The sequence below is a fragment of the Rhea americana genome, unplaced genomic scaffold (assembly GCF_003343005.1).
Source record: "Rhea americana isolate MKP2758 unplaced genomic scaffold, rheAme1 scaffold_298, whole genome shotgun sequence".
Classification (NCBI taxonomy): Eukaryota; Metazoa; Chordata; class Aves; order Rheiformes; family Rheidae; genus Rhea; species Rhea americana.
In genome coordinates this window covers 723,634-737,135 of record NW_028186421.1, presented here as the reverse complement: position 1 = coordinate 737,135, position 13,502 = coordinate 723,634, and the positions used below count along the sequence as shown (strand labels likewise).

Sequence of the window (13,502 nt, the reverse complement as noted above, 5' to 3'; positions counted from 1 at the left end):
CAAACAGAACTAACAAATGCAGCTCCTTTTTTTGCTAGTAACAGGAGTGAAGTTAATGGCACTGAATCTTGGCCTTCCCTTCTGTAAGCAGTGAATGGAAAAGACAAAGTGCACTCCTACCCATAATAGGCAGAATGGTATCTATTCTTCCATCTGGTGCTCTTTTCACGCTAAAGTCCCTGGCCAGCATTATGTAGAAGTTCAGTATTTGAACCTGTGCCAGAGAAACAGCATCATAGATGCTTTCCAGATTTTAATTTCAGTGCACTAGTACATTTTTCCTTTTCCTGCCTCACCACTAGACTCTACTGCCCCCAAGTCCTCCCAAAAAGTATTCTATGTTCCTATTCAAGTTTTTTCTCTCCTCCAAAGTAGAGTACAGTTCTGATGCCTTGTGGGTACATGCACCCACCACACACAATGCAAAAAAAAAAAATGTTTTTTTAAGCTATTAAGGCAGAGCAGCTTCCCCTTAGTTGACTCCACAAGCAAGCAAGACACCACAAGAATTTCTGAAGGAGACACATTTTACAGCACTACACCTGGGTTGTAAATCCAGTGTCTGAGACACCTGGGGTGAGGAGGGGCAAGAAGGCAGAGCATTTAATCTACAAAATCTTAAACCATATGACACATGAAGGTAGCAACAGTGTTTCCAGACCCAAGCCCTAGGTATGTAACAGTGTTCCAGGATGTCCAGTGGACTTCCACACTACAGTAAAGGGAAAAAAAAAAAAAAAAAAAAAAAAAAAAAAAAAAAAAAAAAAAAAAAACAAGAAACATTGCAAAGATGAGTATTTGAACTGCACATCCACTTATCATTGGTTTTATTTATGGAAAGAGTTTAACCACCTCCTCCACATATAGCAGTGTTTTTTCATTGCGGACCTAACCCCCAAGATAAGCGCTGCTTTTCCAAGCAAACATTAGTTCATGATCAACTCCAAGCTGAAATGGATATTAGGATGTGCTAGAGATCTAAAGAGACCAAACAAAGACCAGAGACATTTGCAGAAGAGAGACCATCATGAAAACATTTATTTGCATTTCAGCAGTTCAGGATGCAATTTATTTATCAACACTTTACAAAGTTATTTGAAGCAGGAAACATAGGGTCTAGTCAAATTCATTTCAGATTCTATGATTCAAAAGAATTAGAAATCCTTCATCTAACTGAGGTGTCTCGATTAAAACGCAAATATTTATGTCTATGAGAAGCCTATGAAGCCAAAGCTTCCCTCTACCAATGCTTTCCTAGGTAGCTGCATTTTAGTACGTCCAATTAGTTCTGGAAAGGTTTGTTTTAGTTTTTCATTTTATTTTATTTTTATTTTTTATTTTTCTAAAGTCTTTTACAACAATTGCAGTTATAGTAAAGTACGACCAACTCTACTGGAATAAGATGCTTAAGCACAGTTAACAGGAGTGTTTCCAACTCATTCTGCTAGTATTCCCTCTTGGAATTCATATCAACACTACGTTTAAAGATTTGCTATTTCTTTTTCAGATTCAATAGAAATTGAAGTTGCTTTAGTCTCAGATTTGGAATTTTGGGATTGAAGTCCCAAATTAACATAAAAAAGCTGTAACAATTTTTTTTTTTAAAAAAAAAAGCAGAACACGAAACAGGGCCTAGCTCTTATGCAGTGACCACAGAATTGAGATAAGTTAAGAGATAAGGAAAATAAAATTCAACGCTTGTTAAATTTGGCTTCAGAATTAGATGAATGGGAGTTGCTGCTGCTCCAAGTCTTGTTAGTATAACAAAGCAAGAAGTGCTTCATCACTTATGTATCTGATTACACAGGACACTATGGAGAGACTCTGAAGCCACAACTGCAGTTACGATAAACACTTTCAAAGACAATTTAATTGCAAAGAAAAAAAATCAAGTTTTAGATTCAGTTGCAGCAGCTAGTTTCACAGAATTTCTAGTACAGTAAATTTTTGCATTAAGATACGCACCCAAGATTTAGGTGTTTGAGCTTCTGAAGGCTGCTAATCTGCGTAGGCAGCTCCTCAATCTGGTTGTTGAAGAAGTTGAGCACTTCTATGTTTCTCAGGTCTGCGATGTTTGCTGGCACAGCTGTGAAAGAGTTTTTGCAGTGAAAGACTGTAATTACAGCAAGCAATCTAGACTGTAGTACCTAGTAGCACCTGTCTTTTATTCTGTTTGTATAATGGCTGACAGTAGTAAAAGGGTCCCAGAATACAGTAGTGGAATAAAAGTAGTTTATGTTCAAAAAGCCTTATATCTGGAATCTGTTTTCACTGCTGACAGCAATTGTTTCGTGTTCTTCAGAAAACAAYTGTTAGTGTAAGATATTTTGACTAATAGAAAAGCCACTGCAGTGATGGACAAGTACCAATAGTTTCACAGACTAAAAAAATGAAGAGGTACTTCTGCATCTGTATAGCACCAAGTATAAATCTGATGCTCAAAAGAGCAGAGCCTAAGATATTTGGATGATTCCATTATTTGAGTCAAAACCCAGAGACCATACATCTAAATAATTGCAAGTTTTTATGAGGTGATGATTTTCTTTTATTTGTTGGTACGAGGCAACCTCCATCTTAGAAAGGAGTCAATAATGTTTATAAAGTAGAACATCATAGTATGTCACATTTACTAGATTATAAGCATAATTACACACATTGTTTACAATAATGGGATCCCTAACAAACATTCTAATTGCACTGCATAAATATTGCTCACTATTGAGGGTATATTCATTGCAGGAGATGTTTAACATACTTTTTAAAGGTAGGTATGAATATTCAAAAGCCCTTACCTTGTGGTAGGTTCTAACTGGTCCATGCCTGTCTGTCACTCAATGATGGTAAGAATTACGTGCCTTTAGAAAGTAAAGGGTAATGTACTACGTCTGCTGTTTTAAATTATTCCCTAACTGAAGTTAACAGAGGACTTTAATTGACATAATTCAGCTGTTTCCAGCCTCAATATTTCACCAGAACAGTAATTACCGTTATTAAAATGTTTTCCTTTCAGAAATTAGACTTTATAATCTGACTTTGCTGAGATGAAATGAACAGGCAATCCATGTTTCTTCTCTTCTCAGAGATATTGTGTTTATGTATGAATAAAAATTCAGAGTACTAGCAAATAAAGGCTTTAATTTGGTCCCAAAGCCTAAACAATTCAGAGCTAAATGCAATTCTCTTGAACTTGTACTGCTGATGCAATTAAATTCTGGTCTGTAGGTACTGGCCTTTTAACAGGATGAGAGATTTCACTCTCCTAGAAAAATCAGTTCAACTTAATGCCACAAGGTATGCTAACTGTTAYGCAGAGCTGGGTTGCAGGAACATGGAAACAAGAGCCCCACATTCAGTAGGGCAAACTTACCAAACCTACAGTCAGCTAGGTTGTCTGTCAGCTCTGTATTTCAATTACCTAGCCTGAACAGCATCACAACAAGATGATCAAGAAATTAAGAAGCTATAATCCAAGACATTAAAAGTTCTCAAAGTCAACTATAAAAAGTACATCTTATACCAAGGACAATACTACCATAACAAAGACAGAAAGTCTATGAAATTTCTCTAATCTTCCTGTGAGGTAAGATTGAAGAAACAGACTATGGAAACAACTCCTTTACTGCTATCCCAATACCAAGAAAGCCAGCAGCACATGACATGCACTTATCCAGTTGAATCAGTTAAGGGGCATCTTCTATTCAATCAATCCCATTCACAGTGGATTTAGTCACCTAAAGGCCTTTGCATTATGGCGATCACTGTTATGCATATGCAAAATTGTTCTGCATCTGTGAACAAACCACAAGGGAGAGGAGAGGGGAGAGTAGCAAATATCCTCCAAGTGCTCTGATAGAGTTCAGAGCATAAGTGATAAAAAGTTGGACTGCATTACTGAGCTGACTTGTACCACTGACACTGTCTTCATGGACCAGCCATTTCAAACACTAGTCTAAATGATCTAACAGATTGTTTTCCTCTAAGAATAAATGAATTCCTATGTTTGTATAGTGTCACTTATGACTTAAGTTAGGAAGTGGTGAAGAGAGGAAGAATTTTTTCAAGGAAAAATATGAACTTTTTAAAACTGTGTCTCTATCTAGAGAAAAGAAAAAGAGATTGAACTATCTAAAGAAAAAGAGATTGAACTATCTAAAGAAAAAGAGATTGAACTATCTAAAGAAAAAGAGATTGAACTATCTAAAGAAAAAGGCGACAACTGGAGTTCAAGATAGGAAGAAAGTAGCTTCCAGAGATTTGCTCATGAAGCACTAAAGATTACAGCATCGAAGTGATCCATAGCTTTAACAGGTTACTGCAGAAAAAGTCTCAAATTCCACTTGGTCATCCCACTCGCAAACATGGGAGAAAACTTCACTGTTTTTTTTTTTTTTTTTTTTTTTTTTTTAATCAGAGGCTTTTCATTTCGTCTTCTTTCGTCAGGGCAGCAGTGTGAGTAGGTGTCCCTTGTGAACAATAGCAGCTGTGGCCTTACATACTGTCTATGTTAAGCTTTTGATATAACTGTGTATTGGATTTCATATTGTGAATCATACTTAGGATAGCAGTATATTTTTTTTTCTACCATTATCTTCTCCAAGCCTGAGAGCTGAATGGGTAAATAGATCGAGAGAAGGGAAAAATCACTAGTAAAGAATTTGGAAGACGCACTTTATGTCTGGATGTTGAAACAAAATAGAAAGTCCTACTCTACTATGGTATTTCCTGATCTGAATGGAGAGGCTGAAGATRCTTGGTGGGGGAGAAAAACATTGAAGAGTAGCTAGAGACTATGCCTGCAGTAGGAAAGAGCATTTTTTCCCTACAGCAGTTTATTTTCTGGTTCAACAGATCAGATTCATCTGCAATATAAAAGGTATGCTCTCTTGGATTCAAATGTAAGACAACTAAAATTAATTCCTAGACTTTTTTAAAAAAAAAAAAAAAAAAACTAAACTGCACAGGTTCAGTATCATCAGGTCTAAAGATCTGAAAGATCTGATACAGTAGTCAAGAAAAGCTGATTAGGTATATAACATGGTTCTTTGTTCTAACTTTACATGACTTCAAGTGTGCCCCACTACCATCCTACTGTTAAGTCACTATATTCTTCCCAGATATATAGCAGACTCTGCTAAATCCCAAGAAATTCATGTCTTTGGAATACTGAATTCCACTCAAGTCACCTTCTTATCATGAGCTGTGAGAATGAACTGTCAGCATCTTGGTTCCATTCAACCCACATATTTACAGTAAGATCCACAGTGTCTTAACAACTCTTCTAAGACCATCTGCTGCCCAGTGTCATTAACAACTAAACTCCTCCTCAGCAAATGCTAGTAAAATTTGGCAGTCCAATGCCTTTGCATTCTCCTGTGAAGCTTCAGTCATATCATGAAGCCCCATTCATATCAAGCCACACTTCAGAAAGCCAGAACAGCTTCCTTCCTCCTGTTCAATACTGGAGATTGCATCCATTGATTCACTGCAACAGCCATAGACTTCACCTTGAATTCAATAGCTTGGCTAAGAAAGAATGAACCTACAAGTTGAACAACAAGGAATAAAAGGACTTTCTGCAAAGTCAAAATGAGAACTTGCAACTTGATACGCTTCAAAGGATTTAAAAACAAGTAGACTCTTTCTTCCTCTCTGAAGTTAGTGGTGATTTTTTAGAAACTAAAATCAGAATCACAGAGTGGTTGAGGTTGAAAGGGACCTCTGAAGATCATCTAGTCCAAACCACCTGCACATGCAGGGTCACCTACAGCACATTAGACAGGATTGCATCCAGGCAGTTTTTGAATATCTCCACAGAAGGAGACTCCAGAGAAACTCTCCAAGCAACCTGTTCCAGTGCTCCGTCACTGGAAGAAAATGAAGTTTTTCCTTATACTCAGATGGAACTTCTTGTGTTTCARTTTGTGCCCGTTGCCTCTTGTCCTGTCGCAAAATATCATATTCTCATCAGACTAGTCTTTTTTAAGGCAGGTTTCCAAATTTTATTCCTAYATAAGATGTTGAAGAGTTCTGAAATATACACAGGAAGGATTAAATGCTGCTATTCAAAGCCTTTATAGCTCCATATCCGGGTATCTTGGATCTGAACCTTAGTTCTCTTTCCACATCCAGAATTTGAACCTATCATTAGACATCTATCTTGCTTACTCTTTCCTAGAAGTCTAACATCGCCCTCTCGTGGGGAAGAGACACTGGGTTAGACAGACCTTTTATCCAAGGCAGCTATCATGCAGAGTAACACACTAACAACATTTAAAGCAGGTATGGAATGACAAGTGGTTCAGAGGTAACCCCTTCCGAGAAAGTAGGRAGCCAGATAGTTCTAATAGTATTTTAGCACTGATTGACATTTACACCCAGCTCCTCTTGTACATCCAGCATCTGTGAAAGGAGGAAGATCATAGAAAAAAAGATTGAAGAGGACAAAAGCAAATATATTGGTATCTGAGATTTTTTTTTTTTTTGGTCCCCTTTTCAATTTCACTCTGCCACTGCTCTCTCATTGATAGAGGTTTCAGTACAATTCCTCCTGTGGTGGCAGAGCACTTAATATAGCTGAAAATGTACAGGCTTTCTGATAAGTTCTCTATTTCTGCAAATGAACTCCAGGATTTTTTCCACTTAAAGCTTCTGCAAAGCATTAAGAAACAAGAAGAATCCTCACAACTTTAAAAAGTAAACACACTCAAGTGTTTGTAGGCTTAACTCTTCATTTAGATGAAGAACTTTTCATTTAAAAGGTAGAGTCTTGCCATTTTTTTTTTATTTAGTAGTAATTGATTTACAATACCCATCTCAAATTCCTGTATTTGGTAATATAAAGTTCTACAAAAGTTTAGATTACGAAGCCTAGATTGAAAAAGTGACAAAGGAGTAAATAGTCACTCAAGTGAACAACTGAAATAATTTAGTAAAAATACAAGTCTCAATAAGAAAGAAAAATGGCATGTAAACTGAGGTAAACATTCTTATTCATTTATATTTTAACCTGGCTATTTCAAAATAAACATTATCATACTGCAGTCTGGAAAACAGTTATCTCTAACATTTGCCTATTCATAAAACCATGTACATGTAAACTTACTTCTTTCTCAATAAATGTAATCCAATGGCTTCAGAAAACCTCCCATTGAATTTAGTGGGTTTTGAATCAGACATCAAGTGAATTACGGATTTTAGTTATGTAAAATAAGTTTAGTTTTTCTCTGGCATAAAATTTTTAGAAATATTATAAGCTGCAGAGTCCAAGGTTTTTAAAACGTTTCTTTAGCTGATGAACTAATTATGCAGTACCTAAGAACATGACGTTCAGTAGTATTCCAAATCTTTAAAGGTTCTAGGGGAATATTTATCCAGAAGAGCTATTAAAATAGTACTACTTGTCAGAAAAGGGATTTATATGACTATGCCAGTTTCTCATTAAGCTGTTCCACTTGCAAGCTGGTCAGGAGTAATACACAGTAAACAGAACTTAACACAGAACTTATGAAACTGTTGTTAGTTCTGGTAGTTCAATGTAAATCCAAATTTAGTTTATCAGTTACAATATAAATATGCCCAATTCTGTAAGCTGTTGTTAAACCAGCTACCTTCAAGAGGAACTTTTCAGGAGTAAGGATCCCTTATAGTAAAGGTCACAAAGACTTGAAGTTTTACTTGCATTTCACAGGGGAGGAAGAATTTAAAATACTAAATATTTAAGGCATTTTGTGCATCCAGTGTAGCTATTCATAGAGCTGGAGTCATGTTTAGATTTATTCAACAAGGATTCTCCAACTAAGAGAGAAGCAATCAACTTCAGTAAAACGAAAGAGGAATTAGCAGAAGGAGAACACACAGTTTTTGTTCTAAATATTCATAGCTGTGCTGATATACTTGGCAGTTAAGAGAATCCTGTTCTCAAGTGAATCATACAGTACTTAATTTACACATTATGTAGCTTAAATTTCCYCTTTTGCCCTCCCTTCCCAGTCTTCCAAAGATGGATCTAACCTCCTTCACATTGAAAACATTAAAAACAAACTTGTCTCCTCAATCTTCAGCTCTTTCCAGAAATTTTTATTATTATTATTTACAATTATCCACAGAAGCACTGTGGTTACCAGTATGCTCTTATGAACATGTTTTTCCAGATTATACTATAGCTCACTGATCTGCTACTGTGCTAACAAAGCAATTTAATCAATAAACAGTTCTAATTTAGAAGCCAGAGTCTAAGAAGAAATGCTGTGAGCATACAGAAAGCAAGTAACAGATTGGGAATGAAGTGGCATCTAGTGAAGAGCAACAGAAAGGACAAAAATATATACTTGTCTCTGAGAAGAAAGCTTAAGATGTTTGGAGAAAAAAAAAATAGGAACCAGGGACAGAGATTAGAAAGGGATGAAAAGATACCATCTAACAGGAAGGAACTGCTATCACACCAAATAGCTTWCAAAAATCTGATTTTTGTTAGCTGGTCTTATAGCAGCACAGGACAGTACTACTTGAGGGTGGGTAGGTATGAAGATACAGATATAAACTTGTCCGCTCATTCCTATATATAATCCTGAAGAAACCAGAATATTAGCCAAGCTTTTCAAATGAATTTGGCATGTAAGTACTTTTAGTGGACCAGAACGTTTTCAGTTTTAGCTGTTTTGTGAAGAGTGCACAGTTCAGCCAAGATGATTTACTGTTTTTTTTTTTTAATGCTAGAAGAAAAATTGTGATGTACCACGCAAAAAAGCTGAAGACTACACGCTAGATTTCCTTGTTACAGGTCACATCATCTATATGTCATTGATATTTCAACAGCAGGGAATGGCAGCTGGTGGTACAGAATGAAGCTGACAAAAATACTTCTGCAGGACTAAAGAACTTTAACTAGTAGTGTTAAATTGAGATTTATYAAGCTTCCACCAAATACAAATAGCTTCACTAAGTATCAGTGAGTCTTTCAGGTGGAGAGTTGTTTAAGCATGTTCTTTTCAGAGTTTCACACAACTGCTATCATCAGGCCTTAATTAAATCAAACTAGCTGAAGTTCAGCATCCTCACTTTCCCCTCTGTCCTTACTCTCTTTACTCCAGTCCAGATGGCAGGTCTCAAGCAGATAGAGGTTAGACCTCACAGGTCAAAGTCCTGTTTAAAGACAACACAAGACTATAGTGCAACTATCAAGTACAAGATCATCTAAGGGWAAGGTGACTGAAGACGACAGTAAAACTAAGATACTGTTCATCACTACCTACAAGGCAAACTGAATTGCTACTACAAATGAGAGAAATAGCTAAAGATATTTAAATAGTGACCTCTAATGGACAAATCACATAATACCAGTATTTCTGGTGATAGCAGAAATACTCAGGGATTCCAACTATGATCACGTATTGGTGCAAAAGCCAGAATCTCCAAATAGATTCTTCGAGTTATTAGAATGATGGTTATTATAACAGGTAGATAATTCAAATAATTCTATTATAATAGTTACGAACTATCAACCAAAACTTAGAGCATATCCCTACAATAAGTGAAAATAAAACATGAATTTAGCATAATAGTTGTGTATGTATTGATGACCAACACTCAGTTTTAAATTTTAACTGCTGTCAGTACAAAAATAACCCTTAACACTGCAGTCTGCTTTTCAGTTACATTTTCCTCTCCATGCAGTACAGGATTGAACTGCAGTTAATCTGAAAGCACACTTCAAGCACACTTTCAGTTCACATTGTAATACAGGGCTTTTAATTGTTTAACTTCATCAGCATACCAAACAATGACTATATTGGATGTGACATTATTTTCATAYACCGTAAGTAACTGAAGAATACTTTTGAGTTCGCTTAATGGTCTGAAGCCTCAAGCTTCAGTACTACTTCACACTTGTGGCAAAACATTATAAATCTAATAGCATAAAGACATCAAAAAGCAGTCTAATCTGTCCTGCTGACTTCTGTTTTAGCCTCTAAAGGCATCTTCTTTTCAGTCAGAAGCAACCACTTTGTTTTCTACTGCACCTAATTGTTTAAGATAAGCTCTCAAAATGAAAGCAACATGAATGAAGATTTGTCTACTCCAATAGAAGCTATACCTAACTTTAATCATAGGTAGGAAGACCCACATCCCCTCATCTATTATAGTCTTCCCAGAGCACAAAAACATGCTGCTTAAAATCCCATGGTGCAAGTCCCAGAGTGGAAGAGACAACCAAGTCCTTTGCAATTTCCTTGTCCTGCTCTGAGCTCCCTTGCACATCCCATTCTTTAGTTCCTAACATCCTTAACATCCCTCCCTCAGAACTGGCATGAAACCATGAGCTTTAGTTGAAGAGGTTTGAAAAAGAGTAGAATGTTTTATTTCAAGAACTTCTACAAGCAACTCCTGGATGCAAAACTTCAAAAGCCTCATATCTCAAATTTGTTAGAAACAACTGAAGTTCCAATTGTTCCAAGAACTCTTGAAAACAAATTGCTGTTGGAATCAACAGAACATRCTACTGGCACAGCCACCCCAACAACCATGTCTTGTACAGGCATCAGCACCCTAAGAATAAGAATACTGGGCAGCCTTGCAAAACATGCAAGTCTACCTTGACACTTCATTTGCCACTCCACATAGGATTGCCAGAGAAAACAAGTAACCAAGGCAGTTTCCTTTTAAGTCTGTAGCAAAGATCCCACTTAAAAATTTAAGAGTGAAGCAGTCCTAAGTAGGAGCGCAAAAGACTTAGTGGAAAGGAGATCCATAAAGATACTAGTGTTGCACAGAAAGTATGAAAACAGTATCTGCGATTAGCCAAACTGATCAAACCTGGTTTCTATAGGAGCATGCCCTGTGGCTCTAACTCCCTCCTTCCCTCTCTAGCATAACAATTCTAATTCCCTACTATTACTCAGTGAGCAGATGAATGCTACCTATACACCACCCAGCTCCTTCCAGATCAGACAACCTTGTCACATCCATCCAAATTAACCCATGGCACTGAAGGGCAGATTCCTACTACTCAGCCACCAATTTCCACAGATTTGAGGAACATTTATCAAGGACTTCTGTTCCGTTTTCAATTTGATGTTAGTCAATGCATTCAAAAGAAGCTGAGTCAGAGGAGACAACTTATGCAGGCTAAGTGCATAAGCCCAATTGTCTTTAATTTTTTTTCCCTCAAAGTTTGGCTCTAAATCAGTAAGTGATAGAACAAAAAAAAAAAACCCTACAATATATAGAGATGATTGGCCCGCGTGCCTAAAATAAGTTGAAAACAAAGACAAGTACTCACTTTCTCCCTCTACTTWTAACCAATTTGTCAATCGAGAACCTAAAATAGGATCGTACCAGGCTTCTAAGCACTTATGCAGCAATTGGCTCAACAAGACTGCAGAGTCAGAAATATTCAAGTTCCCTAGAGGTTTTGCTTCCAATTTTTAAGCTGTTCGAAAGAAAAAAAAAATCCCAATGAAACAGCAGAAGAAAGAACCGAAGTGTTTCAGAAGTAACCTGGAACAGAAGCAGCAATGAGTCCTTCATTAGCACAGCACTAGATGGCTGAAAAAATACAGCCCAATGTATTCAAACAAACAAACAAAAAAATTGATTTGAGTACTTCTCATAGGGAATGATTTACAGACAGGTAAATGCAAAAGCACTAGCAGTGTGAATGGCATACCAATTATTAACAAAAGCATGCCACAARAATATTCTAAGAAGTATGATGGATTTAAGTGCCATCCTCATTTGTTAATGAAACTTTGCTTACTCTAAATAGATTTGGCTGGCAAAAGTGAGAGATACGGTAACATAAAAATATGCATAGCCACTTTACATATATTTATTCTTCCAGATAGACATATTTACTCTAAACAGCAGGAAAAATAGCAAGCAGAACATTCATTTAAATGGCAAAAAACTGTAAGAGATGCTAATATGACCTTCGTGCAGCATGTTAAGTGTCACTGCCACCAGCTTCCCGGTCATTTTAAGAACAATCTGCTAAGACAATTAATTACATAGCATAAATGATTAGGTCAAGCACGTCAAATACGAGAATATGAACTTGAAATTTAGCCTTTAAAAAACGTGTGCTGTCTGTTTAAATGTTTATATCACAGTTTCTGAAAGAACAGTAAATTCTCACAAAGCTTGATGAGTTTACTTTTCAGGAAAAGTAGTGTTATTCTTTACCTTTCTATAAAGAACCTCAAACATCATATTTAAGTAGGTTGACAGTATTCTKTTTTGAGGGAACAGATACTTGCTTCCATATTGATATACCCTACTGATCTAAGTGCTACTTTCTTCTAAAGTAGCAGATTAGAACTATTTTTAAAAAGTTTTAYGAATCACAGTTTTAAAGTAGTGGTAGTCCAAAAACTGGTGTTTTGAAAATTAATACTGCTTTACAAAATGGGAGCTATCTGGATTTTTCTTGAATAGTTGGAATTAACCTGAACACCCTTCTTAAGCACCCCACATAACCACAATATTTTACCTTCCAATTGGGCCCTCAGCTGAAGGCTTCCAACTATGACCTAGATTATTCGTTTAGTTTTCAATTTCGGCATTCACGCTGAAGTATGGCATGCTCTCCAGCCTCAATTCAGGCAGCCAAGTCTTCTTTGACTGAAGACTCCTTGCAGGACTTTCTCCTGCCTTCTCCTCAGACTACGGTAAAGATCTGCTCCGTGCCCCGGCCAGTGTCTGCTCAGCTAAATTTACTTTGACTTCATTTAATTTTTGTAATGAATCACCTGCAAGAGGTGATATAACCCTTGGAAGTCTGTTAGCTTTCAAGAATTGAATGGGGTTTTTTTGCTTGTTTTTTTAAACACACACTCCAGAGAAGAGAATAGTCAAGCTTAACAAGAGTAATGCTTACAACTCACTTAACCTGTGATGCAAGGATTAACAGTCATTTAGACTGCTATAAAGTAGAGCAGGTAACTAGCACCTGACAGAAGGTCTGCCTGGCAGCATCAGGTGGCATGTATTTAACTCAACTTTGGATGAGTACTCTGACTTTGTTGCACAGGCATTAGAGATGAGGAAAATGAATTGCTTCAAGTGCCCACAACTTTCTAACAGCTGCAGAAAAAGCTAGAATTTCTGGCTAGATATAATGAATTGCCTAGCTTTTAGACAGAGACAGGTATCTCCACTCAGCAGATGTACCTCCTCTGGAAGAACAGTGACCTAAGGGAAAACTGGGAGCTGCCAGACTGGGTCAGACTAAAAAYCCCTCCAGCCCAACATTCCAACTGCATCAGTGGCTAGTAACAGATGCCACGCAGCAATACAACCGAAACAAGTATACAATAACACTCTCCCAAAACACACTCTCAGCTTCCAGCTATCTGGAACTCCTTCCAACTCTGACCTCGTAAATCAGAGGTAGATCTATGCATTTAACACAAAATTTTCCTTTCCTGATTTTACCATGAATTTGCACAATAGTTATTTACATGTTACTTAGCTGGAAACTGCTGGCCAAACTTATCATTAAATTG

At 36.8% G+C, this 13,502-nt stretch overlaps 1 protein-coding gene across 1 annotated transcript in view; it reads right to left on the bottom strand.

Moving 5' to 3' along the window:
* RSU1 (Ras suppressor protein 1) overlaps nucleotides 1-13,502 on the bottom strand; it is a 107,841-nt gene that overhangs the window by 83,218 nt on the left and 11,121 nt on the right. Inside the window, exon 3 of the mRNA XM_085309432.1 lies at nucleotides 1,966-2,086. Within this exon, the coding sequence (XP_085165558.1) occupies nucleotides 1,966-2,086 (121 nt within the window). The remainder of the gene's footprint in view (nucleotides 1-1,965; nucleotides 2,087-13,502) is intronic.